The sequence below is a fragment of the Sarcophilus harrisii genome, chromosome 5, assembly GCF_902635505.1.
Source record: "Sarcophilus harrisii chromosome 5, mSarHar1.11, whole genome shotgun sequence".
Classification (NCBI taxonomy): domain Eukaryota; kingdom Metazoa; phylum Chordata; class Mammalia; order Dasyuromorphia; family Dasyuridae; genus Sarcophilus; species Sarcophilus harrisii.
Window position 1 is genome coordinate 219,840,702 of NC_045430.1, and position 26,577 is coordinate 219,867,278.

The 26,577-nt window shown below is 35.2% G+C and overlaps 1 protein-coding gene across 9 annotated transcripts in view; it reads right to left on the bottom strand.

Moving 5' to 3' along the window:
* Positions 1–26,577, bottom strand: part of CCNY (cyclin Y) — a 260,199-nt gene that overhangs the window by 39,682 nt on the left and 193,940 nt on the right. For 7 of the 9 annotated variants that reach the window (XM_012551213.3, XM_012551212.3, XM_031939652.1 and 4 more), the window contains one exon: positions 20,138–20,172. In XM_012551213.3, the coding sequence (XP_012406667.1) occupies positions 20,138–20,172 (35 nt within the window). Of the gene's footprint in view, positions 1–11,007; positions 11,513–20,137; positions 20,173–26,577 lie in introns of those variants that run through there. The other 2 variants (XM_031939656.1, XM_012551216.3) reach the window with 2 other exon arrangements.

The window sequence follows — 26,577 nt, forward strand, 5'->3', positions numbered from 1 at the left end:
AAGTCACTGCCTGACTGTGAAATCAGTAAAAAGTATTATATCACCCTCAGGATATTTTTTTAAGTTAAGTCTTTATCTCCTGTATTCTGATTCTTTGAAAATTTACAATACATGACTGGTATGTGTGCATATCTAAATATGTATTGTATGACTTTGAATGTATACACATATATATATATGAATGAACTCATGGGCATATAACACATCAATATATAAACATATATACATATATATACAATAAAATTATTTTATCATACATATATCTACTTATTATATATATATATATATATATATATATATATAATAAGTAGATATATATATATAATCTCAGTTAACCAGATTATCTCATTTTTGTTTTACCAAAATATTTAATTACTGAAACATCCTAAATAAATGGGAATTTTTATATGTATATGCAAACATAACATATCTTTTTGTATATGTGCATCTTATAACATCATAATTACCAATTTAATAAATATAGCATTTTGCTTGCCAAGCAACTGAGCTAAGAATGCTGGCTATAGCTTCAGAATATTTACATATATATATATATATATATATGTCCCAGAGTAAGATTGGAAGAGAACATAAAAGAATCTTAACATGACTAAGTACCATAAGCAGCACAGATGGATTTCCCTAAGAATAACAAATATAACTTGCCATAAGTTTAAAAGACTAAAAATATACAAAGAAAAATAAAACTAAATTACATATATTTTTGATATCTATATTCTAAAAATACAGTATTTTAAATAATCTACTGTCTCTCATATAATTCTTTCCAGTAATTCAAACTACAATCAATCACATATGTCTAATCTTTGATAAATTCACACAGAAGGCCTAACTATTTGCATTCCTCAATTTCCAAGTATATAGTATAGGCAATGGACTGTATGGATTATCCATCCATTAATCTCTGACTAGATCTAGCTAAGTGACCAGCCTATCTTTTTTCCTGGCCATATGATTCTTGGATAACAGCAATTACATAATTTCTGTTGCATAATTTCTTATTTTAATCTGTTATAGCCTGCTCATATCTACCATGTGCCAAACCATAATTTATAAGGAGAAAGCAGATGTGAAGAAAAGATCCACCCAAATTTGTGACAAGTTCCAGTTGTAGAATCACCTTCAACAACTTCCCTTCAGATGAAACCTGTTTTATAAACTGAGATACCAACACTATGTAGTAAAATGAAAAATGATTTTAAAAGTTAAAATCTACTTTAGGCCTACATTTTAAATAACTGAATGAATAATCTGTCAAAACAACATAAGGCCTTCAGCAGATATTCAACTATTCAAGAGTATTTTACTTCCCAAGTATTATGTTTAAAAATCTCATAAAATCCAGGAGTTTGAATTATCAGGTCATAAGATAATTTCATTATAATTGTAACCCTAAAATCACAGACCAAAAAACTAGAAAGAACCTTCAGTGACATCTACAAATGAGGGAATATGGCTCAAGAAGGTTTAGTCCTTTTCTGAAGCTCCCAGGGGGAATCAGCAGCAGTGGTCAGAGGCCGCTCTCTCCCTGCAGCACCACTCAGTGATATTAACAGTGCCTCTGCCCTGGATCCCAGGCTGGTGCCCTGTAGGTCCTCTCCCTTTCCCCACATCAGGACAGATGGGTTTCTGGGGCAAGAGAAAGCAAAGGAACCCAATGTCCAAAATGGCTAGCCAGCTCTAAACCAAGCTTCACACTACTGCAGAGGGCAAGTGCATCTTCCTACTGGAGAAAGCATCACTCTTCTTTTTACAACCCAATGATCTTTCTGTCCTCAGCATATGTGATTGAGAGACTAAAAGAGTTAATTAAAAAAAAAAACTGGATAAAAACACCAAAATAAACATGGAATTAGGGATCTATAGCAAAGATCCATCTGATTCATGCATGCACTTATAGTTGCTTTGACTCCTCCATTCCACAGTGCTCACTGTCTGACAACATATTTTATGACCCATTCTGTTAAGATTAAACTCCTTATTCCCATCCATGAAATGCACTCTCTCGCCACAGTTTAGCAGGATGCTTTATTCCTCCTCTCCTCCCTGCCCAGTGTCTATGCTGTAGTTAAGTGACACATATTTCTGTCCCATGTGCAGCTCTCCCAATATTCCCTCTGCATTTCCTGTCCTTCCCCCACCAACCACTTTGTCTTTTTTCAATAGCTTCCCCTGAACCATTCATTATCTAGGGGAACCTAAGATTTTTTTTCCTCTACTCTACTGAAGCTGAGAAGTTCAAAAAAAAAAAAAAAAAAAAAAAAGACAAGAGAGAATAATAATCCTTGGCAAAGAATAGTCAGTAGTACAGGGGCCTTTATCGGTCTCCAGCCCACTCCACTACAGACCTTGCCAAGCTGACATTGGCTGATTAATGACTAACTACTTTTTGAGACCAGTCATTCAGCTAGTTGATGTCATTTAAATGTATCATCATTACTTGATAATAAATTTGCACATAGTGCCTTTCCTTTCAAAATGACCACATGTATACATATATATTCATATCTATTATATACATTTGTATATAGTTTCCCAAAATGAAAAATCTAAGTTCTTCTGTATTCATTTTTGTTCTAGCACAATGCCAAACACTGTTTAGGAACATGATAAATACCTGATTCATTGATTACATTAACATGATTAATATCTTTATTGTAGACAGAATTATTTATAATGGGATCACAGATTACTTATGCTTTTAATAACAAATATTATATTATAAAGCACACATCATAGGACATAACAAATAATATAATTTATTATGTATCATTCTAAATCACATGTAACAATAAAAATAAGTTTTCGTATAACTTAAATATTTTGTCATTATACAATCATTATGGTAATTATGTCTTTGTGTTTGCATATTAACATTAAAAACTTTGAAACCATGAGTTGAATCAAACCTAGGAAACTAGTTGGAAGTTTTCAATTTAGACATAAGGAATTTGGTAGACATTACTGTAAATATTATGTAATGTTATTAACAATAATCAATATGATGATTATTTGTGTATTTGAATATTAACATTAAGACTAAGAATCTATGAGTTGAATCAAAATTTAAAAATTAGCTAATCCAAAGATCTCAGCTTAGAAATAAGGAAACTAACAAAAAGAGGATTAAGAAATTTACCTGAAAATTCCAGAGTGGGTCAGGGAAGTAAAACTGGCAGTAGAGCCCAAATTCTTGACTCCAAAATCTCCAGAACCCATGTACAGTAAAGCATATAGATATAACTACAGGCCCATGAGTTGGTAAAATTCCAAAGTTGCTCATTAAGGAGAACTAGTGAATTTCTCAAAAAGGAAATAGTGATGACAAAGAACCAGCACTGGCTTTATCAAAAACAGGTCAATGGGTTAGAGACCAATAAAGGGCCCCTGTACTGTTAACTAATTTTTTTTTTTTTTTTACCAATTACTTAATAAAGACAAACATGCTTATCACATTAGCAGATGACACAAAGTTGGAAGGTACCATTTAATACAAGAGAGGATGGAGTCAAGATCCAAAAAGATTTTGACAGGCTAGACCAATAAGCTGACTCTTATAAAACAAAATTCTTTATGGATATATATCAGGTCTTATACCTGAGTTTTAAAAAATCAACTTCCCAATTACAAAAAGGAGAAGGAAGGATTAGACAATAGTTTGTCTGAAGCAGTTATAAGACTTTTCAGTGGACTCTTATTTGGATCAGCAATATATTATTGAGGCAGCCCAGAAAATGACTTTAAGAGGCCCAGTTTCCAAAGCCAAGAAGTGATAGCTTTTTTGCACTCTTACCTGGGTCAGAAAACATTTGGAAGACCGTTTTCAATTTGGGGGAATGACAGTTTTAGAAATGCTAAATGATGCTGCTAAGTCAGAATATTCAAAGAAAGACAAACAGGATTGTTCAAAGTTGTGTGCCTTTAACATATGGAATATTAGAGTTGATGGAACAGGGTTTTTTAGCCTAGAGCAGCACTTCTTAAACTTTTTCCACTTGTGAGCCCTTTTGCCCAAGAAATTTTTACATGACCCTGGAACTTTACAGGTGTATAAAATAGGTATACAAATCAAATATTTACTGATAATAAATCATAATTTCCCAACTCCCACGGTTCAGTTTATGAGACCCCATATGGGGGTCATGACCACAGTTTTAAAAAGCTGAGTTCTACAAAAAAAAAAGCTCATGGGAGAGACACAGCTACGTATTAGTACTGGAAATGCTGTCACCAGGAAAAACTGTCCCTAGCTTCATCCTTCTTTTGTTCCCTCCCTTCCTTTTCCCTAGTCCACCACCATAAAAAGAACTAGGAGCAGCAGGACGATACACTTGGGCTTAATGGAAGGAATAGCTTCCTAGCAATTACAGTTGTCCAAAAACAGAGGTAAGGAGATTCTCCTCAGGAGGTACATTTCCAAGCAGAGAAGATGGATGAATACTTGTTTTATATGTTGCAGCAGGGGTTCTTTCTCAGGTATGGCTTGGACCAAATGGCCACTGAAGTATATTCTCACTACAAAATTCTGTCATTCTTCTATGTATCTTAAGAGCTTTACACGCTATGACATGCTATGTTGTTAAGTATGCCCAAGAACGAGTTACCATTTTATAACAGAGGTCCTCCAAAGATAACAAACTTCATCCTTGTAAAGTACCTTGGACATCTCATAACCAAGAATTGTACCCATATGGGGATTTAAGTCAGATCTGATTACAGTATAGCAACAGTAAAGTAGAGAAACATGAGTAACAGAAAGAGACCTGAGTCCTAGTCTTGGCTCTTTTACAAACTAGCTATGTGGTCTTAGGGAAGGCTCTTTGTTATCTAAGATTTCACTCCTGAAAAATAGAGAATATCTGAGAGGAGCATATATGAATTAATAAGTACCACATAAATGTAAGTTATTGTCATAAATGAAAATCCCTAAGAGACAGTGTCTAAGTAATTAATAAGCTAATAAACAATAGTTGTTGTTCAGTGGTTTCTTTCAGTAACCACAGATCTCAAAGGAGACTCAAAAACTTAAATCAGAAGTGTACTCTCTAACAAGGAACTCCCCAGACAAGGGAAACTCAACTTTGATTGGTGGACATTTAATGAGGAGGTGAGCTAAAAGTCTTCAGCTCCTCCTGCTGAGAACACGGCTAGATTGAGCTTCAGCAGCCTCTAGGCAGGCATCTGGACCTTTGTAGCTAATTTTCTCTTTCAAGAGCTGGTTGCCCTAAACTCTAATGAAGTGGATCAAGGACAGAGGGCTCCTATTCTAGGCAAAGACTTGAGTAGACAGTACACTGTTTATACTTAAAACAGAAATTTAGGTTTCCCAGTTGAGTGGAGCAATTTCCAATCTAGCTAAGGAGCACTTGGGAGTTAGGAACAATTATTTTTCTTAGCCATACCCTTCAGAGACTGAAGGACTTTCAGGAAGTGGATCTTAACAAAAGGAAAACGGTAGATCACAAATTAATAACTAGTTACCAATATAATAGCATAATATTAATTTATCAGAATTATAAGGGAAAAGGGAGGCAAAATGAAAGCTTAAAGAATATGAATTGAAATGAAACAGTTAAAGATGTTGGTGATTTTATAGCATTATAGGTGTATTACACACATGACTTGTCTATGTATTATTTCCCCTTGCATGTTCTCTGATCATAAATGTTCCCTGCATATATCCCAGGAGAATATAAGACTTGTGTGTACAGGGAGGAAATAACCTTGTAATTTGTTTTTCTGTCATTGTTTCTCTGTCATTTGCTGGGTGGGAAGGAGAAATACACTTTACTGATGACTTTTGTTTTTACAAGTCTTTTACAAATAAGTTTACAAATTACAAGCTTCCATTCATTCTTTTGAATATACGCAAAAAGGGTTATGATTTTTTAAAAAGTGAGAAAAGGTATAGCTTTGATATAGAAAAAGATAAGGAAAAATTCAATACTAAGCTGAGCAGGATTTATGTGACATGTGCATCAAAGTTCAGTAAAATTAAACCCCTCCTTACTTATGTTAGTGAGCTTTAAATGCTTGCCCTTGTGTACAGAGCACAGAAGAGAACAGAATATAGGGCCACACACACCCAAATTGAGCTTAAAACAAATGAAATCACTCACAACCTTTAGCAAAGTCCACCAAAAATGCCACGTAATTCAATTGGCAGTGGGTTATTAGGTGCCTAAAACACGTAAATATTTGGAATACAGAAACAAATGAAAGGGTCTCTGCCCACAAAAACCTGACATTCTTTTGGAAGAGGAAAAGAGAGAAAGAAAAGAGCAAAGATGAAAATGTCACTGAGTGAAACAGAGAAGGCAGAAGTGTGATCAGAAAGCCAGGAAAGTATGTGGCGTCTATCACTTTCAATTGAAAAAGCCGTGAGATGCCAGGCCAGACAGATATTGGGTCTAGACTGAATGCTAGAGGGGACAAGCTGACAGGGCACTTGGGGCAAAACAATTAATGCCCAGCCTGGAAATGCAATAGAGCAAGGGAAAGTGCTGGCTTGTTTGGTAAAACTTGCCTCTGGTCTGATCTGTGTGTAACATAGCTGCAAATCATTAGCTTATAAAGCGACTTTGTCTTCCTTCAAATGGAGTCAGCCCTAGGTGCCATTATAGCACAATACATTTCCTCTATAGGGATATGAATTTCTTCCTCATTACAGCTAATGACAGGGGGAGGCAGCCCTAGAGATGCATTTAGGATGTAAGTGAGATCCTCAAGGACTGAAATAACAGGGGAAAAAAAGGTTTGCTTGGCAGGATACTGACACTGCTATGGAGCAATGCCCTGGGGCCTTTGCTTCTTAGCAGAGCTACTCCAGCACAAAAACCTGCCCTGGTTTATTATCATTTATACTATTTATGTAATTTTTTTTATGCGAAGGCTTAAGAAGCAATCTGAAAGATCTATTTTCTATTACTGTTTCATCTCCGGGGTCTAATAGTCAGAAATATGCCATACTGTTAGGTACATTTTGGGTGGGATCATACCAGTTCATTTTAGGCGTCAGGCTCAGGTGCTTCTGTGGTTTAAAAAAAATAATTTTCCATAAGAAGAAAAGGGTCAGATTAGATTATTCCAGAAGATACAGAGTTTAAGTTTTTGTACCCACTTTGTTACAAATTCTATTCCCTATACATTAATATGAAAATGGCAAATACAGTTCCAATGATCTTGTGATGAAGAGAGCCATCTATACCCAGAAAGAGGACTGTGGGAATTGAGTGTGGATCATAGCATAGCATTCTCACTCTCTCTTGTTGTTTGCTTGCATTTTTTCTTACTCCGATTTTTATGTAGTGAGATAATTGTATAAATATGTCTACATATATTGTATTTAATATATATTTTAACATCTATAGCATATATTGGATTGCTTGCCATCTAGGGAAGGGGATGGAGGGAAGGAGGGGAAAATCTGGAATACAAGGCTATACAAGGGTCAATGTTGAAAAATTATCCGTGCATATGTTTTGAAAATAAAAAATAAAAAAATTTTTAAAAAGAAACTGGCAAAATATCCTATTTTTACAGGCTAGTCAGACTAGGTCTATTTCTACATGAAGATGGGGGTGGTTGGTAGTGGGTAGTGGGGAGAATCAGGGAACATTTTGACAGAAAGAGTCAAAATGACTGATAAATACATAAGGCATAATGGTGTACCCACCAAAGGAACTGGACCAGTCTCAACGTACGCGCCTATCTGCTTAACTTATGAGTCATGCATTTGTAAAGCATCCCTGAATTTAGTTTAAGCATGATAGAAATAGGGTAGATGATGAAGAAATGGTCACTCCTTTCAACTCAACCAGTTCTAAGTTTGGATCGTGCTAACAAGCTTAGACTCTAGTTGGCTATATTAAAGAAGTACACAAGTCTTCACAGTATCCTTCATTTAGTAAGCTATAATTCAAAGGGAGCATAACATAGGAGATAAAGGGCTAGCCTTCAAGAAAGGAAGCCCAGGTTTTAGGTTCAGCCTCTGACATATACTAACTTTGTGACCAAGAGCAAATGATTTAACTTTTGAGCACCAAGGCAATTCTCTCATACTTTTAAATTAATACAACTTGCTGGTCTTGCTGTGGAAAAGGGAAATTCCACATTGGTATTTTCCAATACCTAAGATACTATAAGCTCCAGACCCAAAGACCAACATCATTTAGCTAAGTTATTTGGGACATGATCTGTCTCCTCCTTTGATCCATAAATTGCCTTATATGCAAATAATGACCTTTCTTCATTGAAGGAGGACATGGCAAAGTACTCCAGCATATTTGCCAAGAAAACCTTATCAATAGTATTGGCATATAATGGTCCCCAGGGTCATGAAGAATCATCAGGCACTCTGCATTTATATAACAACTTTTTTTTTTAATTTTAAAAAAATATTAAAACTTTTTATTTACAAAACATACATAGGTAAGTTTTCAACATTGACGCTTGCAAAACCTTCTTTTCAAAATGTTGCCCTCCTTCCTCCCACCCTTCTCCCCTAGATAGCAGGTAGTCCAATATATGTTAAATATGTTTTCTTTCCGCACAGAAAAATTTCATCAAGATGGAAAAAAAAACTGAGAAAGAAAACAAAATGCAAGCAAACAACAACAGAGAACGAGAATGTTATGTTGTAATCCACACTCAATTCCCATAGGCTTCTCTTTGGGTGTAGATGGCTCTATTCATCACTGAACAATTGGGACTGATTTGAATCATCTCATTGTTGAAGAGAGCCACGTCTATCAGAATTGATCATTCTGTAGTCTTCTGTAGTCTTGTTGTTGCCGTGTATATAACAATTCTTATGTACCATTTTAATACTAATTACTTGATTTTCTCCACAACCAATTTGTGAAGCAGGGAAACAGGCAATAGTGATTCCCATTTTACAGAAGATGTCTCACATATTTTATGAAGAGATTAAGTTAAGTGCCCCCAAGTTAGTTTGTGACAGATCTCAAATAGCTGTTCTCACTGTAGCCAGCAGAGAAAGATGAAGCAAGCTTCCTTCTCCTTTAGGAAACAAATTTCATAGGTCAATAAAACTTAAGTGGGACCTTCTTTCCTTAATCTTTTTCCTTAAAAAGCTGGTTCTTCTTTTTGTCCTTGATTTTAAATTTTGTAGGATAATTGACTGCCACAACTCACTATTCACTGGGAGCAGAGAAAAAGAAAGCTCTACTTTGGAAGGCAACATATGTTTTTCCATGTTTTCCAATGGTGGTGATGTTTGTGGTAGTAAATATGAAATGAGATGAGCTATGCTATGTGATATATATATGCATATATAACATGTATATGTATACATACACACACACATATATATATGTATTCTCATTTATAGAAGTAAAAATAAGTGAAGTATTAAATCAGGAAAAGCAAATCACCACATTTTATAAGGAGATGGGGCAAGAGAATGTGCCATCTTCTTCTGGATGGTTTTTGTTACTAAGTTCAGACCCCAAAGCATTATCTGATCCTGATAAAAAGGATGTTGTTTGTTTCTTCAACTTCACACTTTCCCCCCTTTCTCAGTTCAGAGGTTTACTCAATGGCATGAGTTGACTCAATTTAAAAAAAATGAGCAAGCTAAAAGAGAGATGGGGTGAGAGAGTGAAAATGGACTAGTGAATGAAAGAAGATCAAGCATTCCAGAAAAAGCCTGAGAGCCAAATTGATTTACTGAAAAATTGTGTATTATTACATTCCTACACTCATCCTCAGAACTCCAAAATTACAACAATGGAGTTATAACCTTCAAGGTCACTAGCATATTACACAAGAGAAATACTGTAACCTCACAGCAAAGATATACAAAAGCTTTTGTTGCAAGAAAATAAAAAGGTAGAGGTCAGAAAATCACAAGGAAAGAGGAATGAAAGTATAAAAAAAGAAATACAATCATATTTTACATTTGTAAGCTTTCCAAATCATTTTCATAAACATCTAAGTCAAAGGGGAGGGTTGACGGGAAAAGGGGGAGAAAGAGGGAGTGTGAAGAAAGGAGAGAGAGAGAGAGAGAGAGAGAGAGAGAGAGAGAGCAAGGGAGGAAGAGACAGAGAGAAAGACAGAAAGACACAGAGAGAAAGACAGACAGACAGACAGACAGACAGGCAGACAATATGAAGATAATGTTTTTAGGAAATCTCCCCTGATCCCAGTAAAGATACTTATGTGATAACATTTCTCTGGGAAGACAATTCACCTGCAGTAATCAATAATGTGACTTTCCAGGAATTTTGTGAAAGAAAATGTTTAAAAAAGGAAAAAAATAGGGTAAACTTCCTCTGACTCAGCCTCTAGAATGGTCACAGGCTCTAAATCATCTAATGAGAACCATCTCAAGCTCCTGGGAATGTTTAGCCTGGAAAAAAAACTTGGGGTGGGAAAAACATAACTATTTTCAAATAGATAAAGGGCAGCCAACTGAAAGGACTAGATTTCCTCATAACATAAGAGAGCAGAATTAGAAATTCTCTGTCTCTGTCTCTCTGTCCCTCCTTCCTTCTCTCCTCTCTCTCTCTCTCTCTCTCCCTTCCCCCCCCCCCCGCCCTTGTTTTAAAGCAGAACATTCTGTTTTTGGTTCAAAAACATGGCATTCAGGCAAAGAAAAAGGCAGTTAATTTTTTTTTCCATTCACAGACAAGAAATGAACTGGATAATGCAAACATGCAGGGTCTGAAGCCTGACCACATTCTTTTGTAGGTCACTTGACTTTGATCTTCCATTTGACTCTTGTTGCAATATATTTAATTTGTTAATCCCAAACTCTACAGTAATCTAGGAGTATTCTTGATAACATATTCCTCATTAATAAATTTGAAATTTCTCCTCATTAATTTGAACCCCCATTCGAATTTATGAAATATTATTTAATGAATCTGAGAAGCCTTCTTTGTCCCTAGAATTTATTTTACTCATCTAATATCCTTAAATATTTAAAGTTACCAAATATTCATACAATTAGCAAAATATCACCTTTTAAAGTCTCCTCAGACCTTAAAAATGACAGCAGATGATTCCTCTGTACTTTCTGGCAACAAATCTCAAGGTATTCATCTCACTCCAGATAACTGATCAAAGCCTATGAAGGTTCTTCATATTCCTCTTCAATATTAATCTCTTCTCTGTGTCTTTTCTTTAATAACAATGGAAAATCACTCCCAAAATATACGGAGCTGCTAGCTCCTTACAGACTATATTCAGTTCTTTTTATAGGATTTCCATTAAAAACAAAAGCAAGTCCTTCCTCCTCACTCTCTCACTCTTCTCTCCTGTTCTTCCCACAGTGCCTGGCAAACACTAGACTTTTAACAAGTGTTTGTTGACTGGTTGACTGTCACAGATCTTAATTGGTTAGCAGATCAAAAAGAAAAACTTCATTTTCCCCTCATCTTCAGAGAGAGGTTCTTCATGGCAAACATCTCTCCCATCCAATCAACCCCTCTTCCAACTGTGACTCCAACTGCCTTTTTCCCAACATGACATCTTAGCTTTTAAAGCCACAGTACCAGTAACTGAGTTCCTTCTCCTTGGTTCTTAAAGAGAAAGTAACAGTTTTCATGGGCTATGTATATAAAAGAGATGTTACAATGAAATAATAGCTGGAAAATATTAAGAAAGGTCAGAATAGCAATGAGCTTCAAGAATATGACAAATAGTTACACTAGAGAAGGCATTTCAAAAGGGAATGGAAGAGCCATCTTTAAGATCTAAAGGACTGCCATAAATGAAAAGAAATTAGACATTTTACTTGGCTTCAAAGGGTAAAATTAAACAACAGTAATAATGATAACAATAATAATATTATTATATAGCACTTGTTATATGTTGAACACTCTACTAAGGGCTTTACAATTATTATCTCACTTGGTACTCACAGCAATCCAGAAAGATAGGGTTATTACTGTCCCTATTTTACAGATGAAGAAACTGAGGTGAACAAGGATTAAGTGATGTGTGTCAGTATTACACAGCTAGGAAATATCTAAAGCCAGATTTGAGATCAGCACTCTGCACTGTGCCACCTAATGCATTATAAGCAAGTAATCAAGTTACAGAGCAAGATTTAGACTTGATCTAAGCTAAGGACAGCTCAAAACACAATAAATGTGTAATAAGTTACACATATAAAATAAAGAAATAAATATAAAATAGAGAATTAAGACCTCACCATAATTTCACTTTGTTTTTGTTGTTGTTCTTGCCTCCCTCCTTTCATTTCTATGAAAGATCCAAAGGATACTGGGGATCTGAGGAAAACTGGAGAATTTCAATTTTACACAGAGTTTGTTAAAAAGGGTTGCCTGTGAATGCAATTCAGTGGGGAATGTAATATGGCCATCAAAAATGAAAAAGGAAACATATGGACTCTTAACTCTAAGTAAGTCAGATAGAGGACTGAAGTGATCTGATCCTCCTAAGAGGAGGTAGGGTCAAAAGCAGATAATACCTACAGGCTCTATATAGCTGGCTGGCTATTATTCTGTGTCCCCCAAAGAATGATGCCCCTTGGAGTCAGATCTTTTGACTAATGGTCAAAAATCACCTAAGTTTTCCCCAGTATGAATACTGTATTAAAAAGGTTCTTCCTTTTTCACTAAATAAGCTAAAGCTGAATTTTCAGGGTTCTAAGAGATGGGGGAAGAGGTAAACACTTAACTGAAGACTTCAGCTACAATCACACGCCTAACAAGGAGCACAAGATCAGGGGAGCAATGTCCAGGAGTTATCATACCCAGGAGCAATCATGAGACTAGGAAGACTAGCACAAAGACATCACCAGAAGCCAGTGACCATCCTACACTGTCAAAGCTATGGGCTTTTCCTCCACGTGTGATATTTGACACAGTTGTTCCCAACCATAAGCTTCTCCAAATACTCCCTAATGTATTACATTATATTATTATATTACATATATTACAATATGCTTTATATATTGTTCTATTCGCTCTTCTTAAATGATATGTGTATACAGGTATATCTCATTTTATTGTGCCTTACTTTTTTATTGCACTTTATTGCATTTCAAAGATATTTCATTTTTTACAAATTGAAGGTTTGTAGCAACACTGCAAAAAACAAGTCTATCAACACCATTTTCCCAAAAGTATGTGATCACATCATGTCTTTGTGTCACATTTTGGTAATTCTTATGATATTTCAATTTTTTCATTAACATAATGATCTAAGATCAATGATCTTTGATGTTACTATTGTAATTATTTTAGATTCCAGGAACCACTCCCATGTAAGAGAAAGCTTAAGAAATAAAGGTTTTATATATTCTAACTGCATTCCCCCATCTCTCTCTCTCTCTCTCTCTCTCTCTCTCTCTCTCTGAGTTCTCAGTCCTCCCTAGTTCCTGAGACACAATTGAAGGATATTACATAAACTTAGCTCATAAAGCAATGACAGGATTTGAGAAAATTGTCTCCAATTTTGAAATAAATTCAACCATGGCTAAAATTCTATCAACAGCATCATGCTACAGAGAAATAGTTTGTAAAAGGAAGAATCAATCAATATAACAAACTTCACCGTTATCTTCTTTTAAGAAATTGCCTCCATTCCCCAATCTTCAGCAATCATTACCCTGATCTGTCAGCACCATCAACATAGATGCAAGACCTTCCACCATGAAAAAGAAAGGATCAAATGATGATTAGCATTTTTAGCAATAAAGTATTTTTAAATTAAGGTACATGCATTTTCAAGATAAAATAATATTGTACACTTAATAGACTATAGCATAAACATGATTTTTATATGCAATGAGAAACCAAAAAGTTCATGTGACTCACTATATTCACTTTATTGCAATGGGCTGAAATCAAATCCACAATATCTCCAAGGTATGCCTGGAATTGCAGAAGAACATGCCCCCAGCTTATGAGAAAAACATTATGTCCTTTGGCTTTAGTGGGGGCCCACAAGCCAAGATTTTCAGTAGCTGTGGAATCAATGAGTAAATTCAAACTGAAACATGTTTTAGGGGGATGGGGAAGAGCTTTTCCACTATTGTAACTTTTTTCTAGTAAAACTTTCCAGTAAAAATATAAAAAGAAAAACCTTCCTAATAATTAATACTGTATAATCAAAAAGTAGAATGGATTTTGGGAAGTAGTGGGTTCTTTCTGTCTTATCTTTATCTCTGTTTTTCAAAGACCAGATGACCACTTGTAAATTATAGAAGGGATGCTAATTCAGGAATAGATTGGTCCAAATAGCATTAGAGTTGTCTTCTAATTTTGACATCTGAGTTAGATTCCAATTCTGAGTAGGAAGAAGATAGTGGTGATTTTAAGACAATTTTAAGGATGTCACCTACCCCACTACAACAAGTACACAGAAAGTACATTCAAATACCCTAAGTTGAAAACTAACAATAAAGATCTAGGTTTTCAGCTTTCTGGAAATGGAAAGAGAAAGGCATCTGAGGGTTTAACAAAAGTGAGTTTAAGCCCCATCAAACTATCACATTTCAGCAGTCATCAAATTATAAATTGGAGAAATGGATCCTTTGCACATCAAAACTCACAACAAGAAAGCTTGTCAGCTGTCCACACCATCATCTGATATAGCAGTTTCTAAGCCCAGCACAGGCAAGTTCAACCTATTAACTATCTTCTTAATTCATCAGCAAAAGTGAAAGCTTTACAATGCAATTTTTTTAAAATTCATCTTAACTATGGAAGGGTAGTCTATATGCATTTTAAAGAAGACAAATTCCTGTTCACTTGAAGTAACTGGTTATAAACTAAAGAACTAGCAAATATGTTCACATATTACTTTATGCTGTTGTCTCCAATTTCCCAGAGATGTAGCCATGAAAGAGGCTGAAGAAAAATTTATTTTCCATTACCATCTAGTATCTATTTAAAACCCTCTAACAATGAATTAGGACTTTCAAGGGGGAAGGCACTTTGTACCTTCCCCCTAAATCTAAAATCCAACTCATTAATCTTACAAATGAAGAAAGTGAACTAAGGGAACTAAAAAAAAAAAAAAAAGCAATAATTACTTAAGGTCACATAACTTATGATAGAACTGGTATTAAAATACAGATTTTCTGACTCCCAATCTAATTAATGTTCTTTACATAAAACCAGATACTAGACTTACAAGATGGTAGACTACAGTTTGGAATATTGCATATATTATAAGACAGTTATTGTGTTCTGATGGACCTGGCCATCCTCAGCAATGAGATGAACCAAATCCGTTCCAATGGAGCAGTAATGAACTGAACCAGCTACGCCCAGAGAAAGAACTCTGGGAGATGACTAAAAACCATTACATTGAATTCCCAATCCCTATATTTTTGCCCACCTGCATTTTTGATTTCCTTCACAGGCTAATTATACAATATTTCAGAGTCCGATTCTTTTTGTACAGCAAAACAATGGTTTGGTCATGAATACTTATTGTGTATCTAATTTATATTTTAATATATTTAACATCTACTGGTCATCCTGCTATCTGGGGTGGGAAAAAGGAGGGGAAAAATTGGAACAAGAGGTTTGGCAATTGTCAATGCTGTAAAGTTACCCATACATATAACCTGTAAATAAAAGACTATTAACATTTTTTTAAAAAGACAGTTATTGTGTTGAATAATTTTTTTTAGCTTTTGTTCCCCTTCTTTTTTTGTCCCTCTATTAGAAGTAACAATTTTAAGTAGTGAGGAGGAAGGACAGATTTGGAAATGAAGGTAATATGAAAATAAGATATCAATAAAAATTTTAAACAACAATACCACCTACTAGGCGCCATAAACAAATATAAAAGACATATGGCATGTTTATTCTTAAATCCAATTTTCAAATATATCAAATTAAATAGATGCTATAACATCCCTTGGTAATTTTCTCTGGAATTCAATGTATTTAGTGCACTTAAGAATCTTGGTACAGAAAAAGAGCACAAGGCAATGGAAAGGCAGAAGTCATGACAAATGGATTCCCCTCCGAATTCTATCATTTATTAGCTGAAAGACCATTGGAAAGGCTCATTTCACCTTTCCTGAGGTTTAAGTTCCTTACTTGTAAATAAGTATGATAATGCTCCCAAGAGCCAGATTCATTTAACAGAAGGTAATTCGAACCTGGAGTCAGAAGATGTCTGGGTTCCAAATCTCAGCTTTGGTATTTACTGAGTGTGAGCATAGACAAGGCACGTCAAACATAAATTCTCAATATTACTTCACTTTATCTACTTTTCCCCTAGTCATTAAATATGAGATGCAATAAGAGACTTCAGGAATCATGTAACAGTGACTAGACTAGCTAAACCAGGAGAACAAAAGAATAAATTTTTTTGCATTAACCTGCAGAAAACTTAAAAGGCTGAATTCGGAAAAAAAAAATTTAATTTGGTCAAACCCCTAAGAACAAAGCTAGTAAAATATAATAATTACATCAGAATTACTAAACAGATATATAGACAAGATTGATAAACAAAGGATAAAAGATACTTGGCTTCCTTGCAAATAATGAGGACGACCAGTTAGCCTACAGTAAGTACTTCAGAGATGGCAAGTTTACTACCTTCCTGAATGGCTGCAGACAGGGAAATAAAAATTTCAGAGAATGCCCTTTAATTTTAAAGGGTCCCAGAGGAAAAAAAAAATCTTTAAATTAGGACTGCCAAAGAGCATGATTTGTTATGCAGTTTCAGCATTTTGTTGGTATGCATTACTACAACTACATTTCAGATATAATCCCACCAAGAGTTGGTAGGGTGCCAGGATTACACAACACAAGGTATAGGTTTTTCCTAAGATTTAAAATGGTAGTTTTCTACTTCAAGCTCACCTTAGGTTAAAATTAGAGATTTCCAATTTTTAAAAAAATTAACTTTATTGAAGTATATTATGAAAAATACTTTGTTATGTGTAATACAATATTTAAGTTATTTAGTTGATTGTTGTAAAGACCAACAGAATCATTCATTCTGACTTTAAATAAAATACTGCATAGCCCCAAAACCTCAAAGCAGTAACTCTTTTTTTCTATCTTTGGGAAAAGAAATAAGGATGTATATGTTAAGTGGTTTTTCCCCCCCTAAAACAAATATCTGATTATCATAATAACCCTAAGAGCTAGTTGCTACTATTTCTCATACTTTACAGTTAAGGAAACTGAGGCACAAGTTAAGTGACCTGCCTTGGGAAACAGAGCTATGAAGTATCCAAGGTTAGATCTGAAATCACAGCTATCTTCTTGAGGGCCATCAATTGCCTCTCTGTGACAAATCAAACTGGTTTCTCTAAGTTTGAACGTTTTACACACATACCCTTTTTTTGCCAGACAATCATGGTTAAGTGACTTAGCCAGGATTGCATATTTAGGAAGTTTCAATTGTCTGGCACCAGATTTAAATTCAGGTACTCCTGACTCAAGAGACAGTGCTCTACCTACTATACTCCCTAGATGCCCCTAAAAGACCTTTTTAATCCATTTCACTGTTTTATTGCTCTTAATGTAACCCCAATTTTATATATTTCCACTAACTACAAAAAAGAACCTAATATAACAATTTGTTTTACAACTCTCCTGTAATAAAAGTTCTATGGTTTCTTAAATTCTGCCCTCAACAGTGTCAACTGTGAATTTCAGGAGGGTAGGAAATATGTCTTTTATAAATTTTTATCTTTCCCAGCAAGCACTCTGCCTGCAACCAGTACTAATATGTCAGTAAAATGAATGCTGAATGGATGAAAGAATGCCTTATTTTGAAATATGTTGATATTTCAATGTTTCAAATGGGCTGTGGTGTTTTATGCCCAAATGGGTGGAGTTCCTAGACCCACTGCAGACAGATTGGTTTGCAGGCAGATGTGCCTCACTCCAGACCAGTGCCCAAATATGATCTTCCTGATTCTAAATATGGAACTCTATGAGCTGCTAGAGAAGAGAGAGGTTCTTGGCTTCATTCAAGTCATAGATATAATCCATCTATATTTATCTATATCAATCTCTCTACATAAATCTTATATATCTACATCTATAAATATTGATATATACAGATGTAGATAAATATATAGAGAGAGAGAAAGAAAAGAAAGAGAGAAAGAGAAGAAAGAAAGAAAATAAAGAAGAAAAGAAAAGAAAGAAAGAAAAGAAAGAGAGAGAGAGGGAAAGAGAAGAGAAGGAAAGAGAAAGAGAGAGAGAGAGAGAGAGAGAGAGAGAGAGAGAGAGAGAGAGAGAAAGAATCTATCATTAATCTATCTCACTCTGAACTGCACTTGTGATGGGCATAATATTTTTTGTTAGTTTCTGTCCATAAGCAGAAGTTTCTTCAGTGACAAGTTGTAGGGAAGTTAATGGTTGGAGATACTCTTCCCAGTCTAAAATATCATGGAGGAGAAATAAGGAGGAGGTAAATAAATATATACATACATGGTAATTGACTTATATTGATATAATATTTTAATGTCCACAAGATACTTAATTTGAATATTATTCCCATTGTATAGATGAAGAACCTGAGGTATAACTAAGTTAATCTGAATCAGAAAACAAGCAAATAACTATCCAAGAATCAAACTCCTAAGCCTCTGACTTCAAAACCATTGTTTCATATATAGTTGAATATTTAATATCTATGATGATGGGGGGTGGAAAAATGGCATGAATAAATCTAAAAAAAATTCTTCCTTCATACTATTCATGAACAATGCACACACACACACACACACACACACACACACACTTCTTTTGAATGTTGATTCTATCATTTTCCTTTGCTATTGGGGAAAGTGCTGATAAAAAGTGAAATGTCCAAATACAATAGGAGAAAAGACAAAGAAAGGCAAAGAGTTGGGATCACTAGATTCCATCCTTAAGAACTGACTGAGCAAAAATGATTTGCTTTAAAGAAAAGCATATTCGTAACCAGATATGTGTAAATCATAACAAACCATTCCCCCACTGACCTATGTTCTAATATCACAGATGATTTTTAAAGAATTATTATGGTTCTATTAATATTCACTTTCTAAAGCTGTACCCTCAAGTTTGCTCCCATCTTCTCAATAAGTATTTAAAAATCTAAAGAAATACTTAACTGTATTACAAATGCTACCATTTTAAAAATAACCAATGAGGAACTTCTTTTAAAGTGAAGAATTCTTTTTCAAGCCTAATATACATCATCCCACAAACCTTCACAGGAGTATTTACAAATATGTTGATTTTCCCCCTCTAAAAATTTGGTGGCTTTTTTAAAAAAAGAATGCTGCATATCTAAAGGGCAGAAGGAGGGGAGCAGGGATCAAAATTTGCCTCTGATGCAAGCCAAGACACCTCAGCATGTTGTACATTGGAATATCCCAGCTAAGCTGGAGCCAGAGCCTTGCAAGCCAACAGTTTGCAAGCCACACCTGCACCTGGCTGCAGCTACACTTGAGCCTCAAGAAAGGATAGAGTAAAAGGAATCATTCCCTACTGAGCTGGGCCAGAGCCAGAGCCAGAGAGAGCAGAGCTAGGGATACCTTTTAAAACAAGGTTTTCTGTTTCTTCTAGTAATGAACTGTTCCTTCTAGTAACAAAAGGCCTCTTACAACTGCTAAGTCCACTAAGAACTACTCTGGGGGTTAGGGAGAGGTACAGAAGGGAGGAAAAAAGGAGGGAGGGTGGGAAGGAAGGGAGGAAGGAAAAGAAGGAAGGGAGGAATAAAGGGAGGAAAGAAGGAAGGGAGAAAAGATGAGAGATAAGGGAGGAAGGAAAAGAGGGAGGAAGAGATGGAAGGAGGGAGGGAGGAGAGGAAGAAGGGAGGAAAGGAGAGAGGGAAGGAGGAAGGGAGGGAAAGAAGAGGGGAAGGAGGAGGGAAGGGAGCTTTCAGTGCAAAGCTGTGATATCACTGGAGTGCATATTTACACATGTTCTAAGTTGAAAAAGCAGTAGGTTGGAATCTCAATAGAATACACCCTGATTATGGAGTCACAAAGAGAAAATACATTTCAGCATCATTGGCAATCTTCTAAATAACATTAAAGAATAACAATTAAATTTTAGTCAGCAGGAAACATCATTAAGTTTTCAACTGTTAAGTGTCACCAATGTAGCACTTGCCCAGGACAGCTTGAGGAAGCGGTTTCACTTACGTGGTTGATGAAGAGGCTCTTTCGTTTTTCTCTCACTGTGGAAACAAAAGATGCAACAGAAAGGTTACACTGCTAGAAACCACAATTACCTCACAAGGCTGAGATTGGCTAAGCCTCTGGCAAGATGGACTCATCCCTCATTCCCACCAGGTACCTGTTGCTCAAATACCACCTGAAGAAGAAACTTCATTCTGTACTTGGCTAATGAGTGAAACCTTCACTTGAGATCATACTCTCTGAAGCTGAAAGCATTAAACATAAATAGCTGAGACCCTTATGGAAGTAGGGGTGAGCCAAGATACAATATGTGGAAAATATTATCTGGATGAAGTCCTCGATTAAAAAATTACAAGTTCTCATAAACTTTGAGAGGCTTAATGAAAATTGTTTCTATCCCAACTAAATGTAATATAACAATACTAATGATAATAGCATTTATATAATTCTTTAAGGTTCAGAAAATGTTTTACATGTGTTATCTTATTTATCCTTATATGAGATAAATATCCTCATTTTAAAGATGAGAAAACTGGAAAATTTTAAATGATCTGCCCAGGGACACCCACAGATAAAAAGATTAAATTCAGTATCTCTTGTCTCAAAGCCCATTACATTATCCCACTGTGCCAGTACTTTAAAATTTTTCCAGACCAAAGAAATGAAAAAGTGACAGGAATATGATGACACTCCTATGTCAGGATACAGGTTACTGTCAGGATACAGATTATACATGTAGAGACAATTATTGATCATCAAGGTCAATGACTTGACTTTGAAATATCCCTCACAGGGGGATGGAGCCAAGATGGCAGAAAGCAGACTCAACTCTATGTGACCTTCTCCGAGCTTCCCTCAAATTAACAGCAGATTAAGCCTCTGAACTGGATTTGGAGTCACAGAACTCACAAATATTTTGAATACAACAAATTTCCATTAGAAGCTATTTTGGAAGAACTTCAGAACAGGTTTGTTTCAGTCATGCTGGGGGAGAGGCTACAGAGCCCAGATCATAGAGCAAGGAGCCTGGGGTAAGGAGCTGGGGCAGGGAGCCAGGGAGCCAGGGTGGAGAATCTACTAAAAGGCTCTTAGGAACCATTCTGTCCTCGTTACAAGCCGGTGCTTCAGCAGATTTACTGTTAGACACTCAAAAGCAGATTCAAAGGCAAATTGTGAGCCATTGAACCCCAGAAGAATGTGGACCTGTCCATGCCTGCCCAGCACTGGAAGTCAGTCAGCAGAACCATCTCAGGGCAAACTAAAGGTTCTGTAGCCCCTTTGCCTTAAAACCTTAACCTTTAAAAAAAGAACTCTGACCATAGACAGCTTTTATGAAGAAAGGGAAGAACAGATCTCAATCCCTGAGGATTCTAAAGGCAAATCAACTCTAGATGAAGCCCCAAAGGGGGATATGAGTTGGTCTCCTTTTCACAAGGCTCTCTTGAAAAAATTCAAAAAGGATCTTAAAAGAGAGTTTGAAGAAAAATGGGGAAAAGAAAAGAGATCTTTGCAAGAGGGGATGGAAAAGGAAAAATCAGAAATTATCTAAAGAAAACTCCTTAAAAAACAGACTTGATGAAATGGAAAAAGCACTATTGTAGAGGATTTCTTAAAAGATATTCTTATATTCATTGTTTCATTCAGATTTATGGCCTGCATAGCATTAAATGTAGTAAACAATCCAAAAACTGTTAAAATTAAATTGAACTGCAGCAGAGGGAAACTAGATGCTCTGAACAAGGTGATCCATTTCTAATATTCCAATTTTCAGGAAAGACTATGATTCTAAGGAGACTAGAACTCAAATGTCACCTCTTCCATAAAACCTTCCTTTATGTCCTGAACTGGACATCATTTTTGCTTAAGCTGATCTCACAGAACTTTAAAATTCCCATACATATTGATCAGATTCTAATTTGTATTATATTTATCTTTAGAAGGAAAGCATCCTGTAATAATAGAGAGCTAGCTCTCCTCCAAATCAGAAAAAAATTATGTTCAGGTCCTGCCCCCAACATATACTGGCTATTTGATACTGAGCAAACAATTTAGGTCCTCAGGACTCTAAACCAGTGATGTCAAGCTCCCATAGAAATGAGAACCCACTAAACGGTACTGTCTCTTTCAGGCATCATATTGATTTGGTTTAAAAATCTGATCGTTTATTGTTTTTATTTTGTTAAATATTCCCCAATTACATTACCCCCATTATTTAGTATTTTATTTCCTCCATTTATATGTAAAACAATCTTTTGTTTTTAAAACTTTGAGTTTCAGATTCTTTCACTTCCTCCCTCCCCACTCCTCACATTGAGAAGTTACATGGGAAGTCATGTAAAACATTTTCATAAAAGTTATATTGTGACAGAAAATATAAATATGCATTGCCCTCAAAAAAATCAAGAAAAATAAAGTTTTAAAATATGCTTTAATTTGTGTTCAGACACAATCAATTCTTTTTCTGGATGTGGGATAGCATTTTTCATCATAAATCCTTCAGATTGTCTTGAATCACTGTGTTGCTGAAAATAGCCAAGTCATTCATAGCTGATCATTTTACACCCAATTATATATTAATCTGGTTCAGAGGCATGCTGGAATATTAGGGACCCCCAATACTCTGTGTATGACATCTTTGCTCCATGTACCTCACTAAGACCACAATTTATAGAGAAGGCACTGTCAATCAATCAAAAATATTTATTAAGCACCTAAAATGTATCCTGCTTTGGTGGAAAGTATAACCCCTTCCAGGAACTTCCTGTACCGGATGAGTTTCCTACGTCATATCCTAGTCAATTAATCAAATAACTATTTAAACACTATTATAACGCCACATATTATTCTTAAGAGGCTACAAGAAACACCAATAAGCCATAATAACTTGCCTTGAAGGAATTTAACAATACAGGGTGAAAAGTCAACTTAATTGAGCTAAACTAATCTACAATCTTTTTTTTTTCCTTTGACTAGGGTAAAAGAAGGCATTCTCTGCTTCATTTCTTACATCCCCCTTAAGGGGAATGCTAAGGATATGAGTTACTCAAATTTTAGTAAAGCTTTAGATAAAGTCTCATATTATTCATGTGGGGAAATGGGATAACAATTAAAAGGTAATAAAATCATATGAATCCATATTTAATGTCAAGTTGGGAGGAGGTCTCCAGTAGAGTGCCTCAAGCGTCTATATTGGAGTCTATCCTGTTTGATTTTTATCAGTGACTTGGATAAGAGCATAGAGAGTATGCTCATTAAATATGCAGATAATAAAAAAACCAGAGAGGCAATTAACAGACATAATCAGAGTCTAAGAGTATCTTGAAAAGCCAGAAGCATTGGGTTTAATAACAACAACAAAAACCACCATAACAATTATATAGCACTTACTATATCCTATATGCCAGGCACTGTACTAAGCACTTTACAATTATTATCTCCTTTGATCTAATTCATCTAAGAAAATGAAACTAAAGAGGGGTACATGTCTTATACTTGGGCCCAAAGAAAAAACTAGATTAGTTCAAAGTGGGAGAGAAATCATTAACTGTCATTTGTTCTGAAAAAATAAAATAAAATCTACAGTTTTCAGTGGACTACAAGCTCACTATTAGTTAGCAGTGGGATGTCAGTCACTTATAAAGAGATGACTATGTGCTGTGGCAGCCAAAAAAAGCTAATTAGGATTACATTAAGAAAGCATAGCCTCTAACAAAAGGAAAGTGAGAGTCTGCCACATCTCATACCACAGCTTTTCAGATGTTACATTTTTCTACTAATCAATCTACTAACCAATTAGTAGGTACCAGGGCACTTATATATAACCCTCCCTCTTGCACTACTGCACTAAACAGCATGATTCATTGTAAGGACCCTAAAGAGAAAAATTAAGAAATAATAATAAAATAATGATGGTGGTGGTGGTGGTGGTGGTGGTGGTGGTGGTGGTGATGTGAGAAAATGACACAGCTTGTAGCTAGTCTCACCAAAAGATTAAAAAAAAAAAATCCAGAGTTAATTAAGAATAAAAAAGTACCTTTGAGACTCCGAATATAAATTTCTCTGTCTTTTATTTTCCCCAGTCTTGATTCATTGGCCAAATTTTTATTGATTAATTAACCCACAAGCAATGTTCCAAAGTATCCTACTCAAAGACAGAATGTCTCTCCCTCTTTTTGTCTCTGTTTCTTTCTGTCACTCTCTCTATAGAGAAATCAAATAAGGAAACCACTGAATAATCAACACTGAAAGGCTGAGTGCATTAGCTGCTTTGTTTTATTATTATAGAAGAGAGATGCCAAGTCATCTGTAATGAGGTATTTTAATTTTTTAATGCTCTGTATCCTTAGATTGGTATTACTACAACTATCAAAATTTCTGTTGTTTTCAGAGTTCCCTGAGTAACTGAACACATTAATAGTCACATTTCCCTTTTTAGAAGGTAATTATAATCTTAATCATGTTTTGTTTTAGTTATATGGAAGGAGTGTGTCAATATTGTCTCCGATTCAATTTATAAGGTGTTTTGATATTCTTTTTAAAAATATGAAGATGGGGATAGCTAGATGGCAAAATGGATAAAGCACTGGCCCTGAAGTCAAGAGCACCAGAGTTCAAATGTGGTCTCACCCACTTATTACTTACTAGCTGTGTGATACTGGGCAAGTCACTTAACCACAATTGATTCATCAAAATAACAATAATGATAATTTTAAAAATGTAGATACTAATTCATGAATTTTAAATTGAATATAGTAAATAAATGCAATCCATAGCAATGGGACTTTCAAAAAGTATTGGGCACTTTTTAAAATGATTTTTTTTTAAATAATTCTACCACCACCCCACAACACACATAGAGCAAATGAGAGCCTACTAAATAGTGAAAAGAACACTTAATTTGGAGTTGGATATCACCTTAGCTACTGGCTATCTGTGTAGATGTGGCAAGTTACAATTTGTCAATTTATTGATCTGTTAAAAGAGGAATTTAATCATTAATTGTGTAAAATTCCTTCTGGCTTTAAATTCTGATTCCTACTATGCTGAAAAGCTCTTTGAGGGCAGAGAACATGCAGAATTTAGAGCTGGAAGGGTGCTTAGGGATTATCTAAGCCAAGATTTATTAAATTAGGGTATTTTAAAAATATTTTGATAACTGTACTTAAATATTACCAGGTGTTTTTTCCAATCCTATATATTTCATTTCATGCATTTTAAAAATATTTATTTTTAAGAGTCCATAAGCTTTAGCAGACTACCAAAAAGATCCATTTTAAAAAAATGGATAATCCAGGATCTCTCCTAATATAGACAGCATAAGTCTGACCCTAAAACAGAGTGGATTTTTATTGTTCTTTTTTTACCCTTCCTCCTTTGCCCCTGGTCTCTGAATTGATCAAACTAATATTACCTTCTTTTGAAATGGGGAATTACACAAGAGAGGGCAAAAAGGATCATGGGATTTTACAACTAGAAATGACAATGGAGATTATCTGACGTTACCTGTTAATTTTACAAATGAGAAAACTACCGCTTTGAGACAGGAAAAGGATTTGTCCAAGTCAAGAGCAGGGCTGAGACTAGACAGCAAGGTCTCCTAATCAAAGATCTAGAGCCTGACACCTTGTCACTTAGACATCTGACAATTGGGTAAAAACTATCATGTACACATCATTTCAAAGGAATGCAATTCAGAGCTCAGAATCATAGATGGAGAGTTAGAAGGGACTTCAAAGGTTATCCGGTCCAGAGGGATCAAACCCACATTAGCCCACAACACTCCAGGGTGCAGCCAGAACCAAATTAAAATGTAATTGGAAGGTATTTAAGAAAACAAATAAAACTAGAAAACAACATGGATAATATTAATATGTGATTTTCTAAGTCACTATGCCTTTTACAAATTCTTATGAATGGTTTAGTGGCCTCTATTTCTATCTGAATTTGATGTCATTGACTTAGTCCAACTTTTTTTATAAATGAGAAAAAAATAAGGTCCAGAAAGGTATGGAGTAACCTACATGTCACAGCAGAAGGAAAAAGCAAGTCTAAGCTCTAAACTCCAATCTACTGGCTTCAAATCTAGCCCTTTATCCACCAAGCCACAATGGACTCATTGAATCAACAAATATTAATCAGTTATCTAATATATGTTTAAGGCAAATATATATTTGCAACTTTCTCTATAAAATCCTATGGAACAGGGTGTAATGAGATCTTTATTCAAAACAGAACTCCAGAGGTTTGGATATAGAACTCTGCTTACTCTGAAGTGAATTGAATATGTGTTCACTAATACCTTCTGGGTTCAGAGATACCAGGAATATTTTAGATGATATAAATTTGGATTTGGCTTTGTAAAAGCTAATAAAAGACTCAGACTAGAGAACACACACACACAAACACACACACACACACACACACACAGACTAGATAAGAAAAAA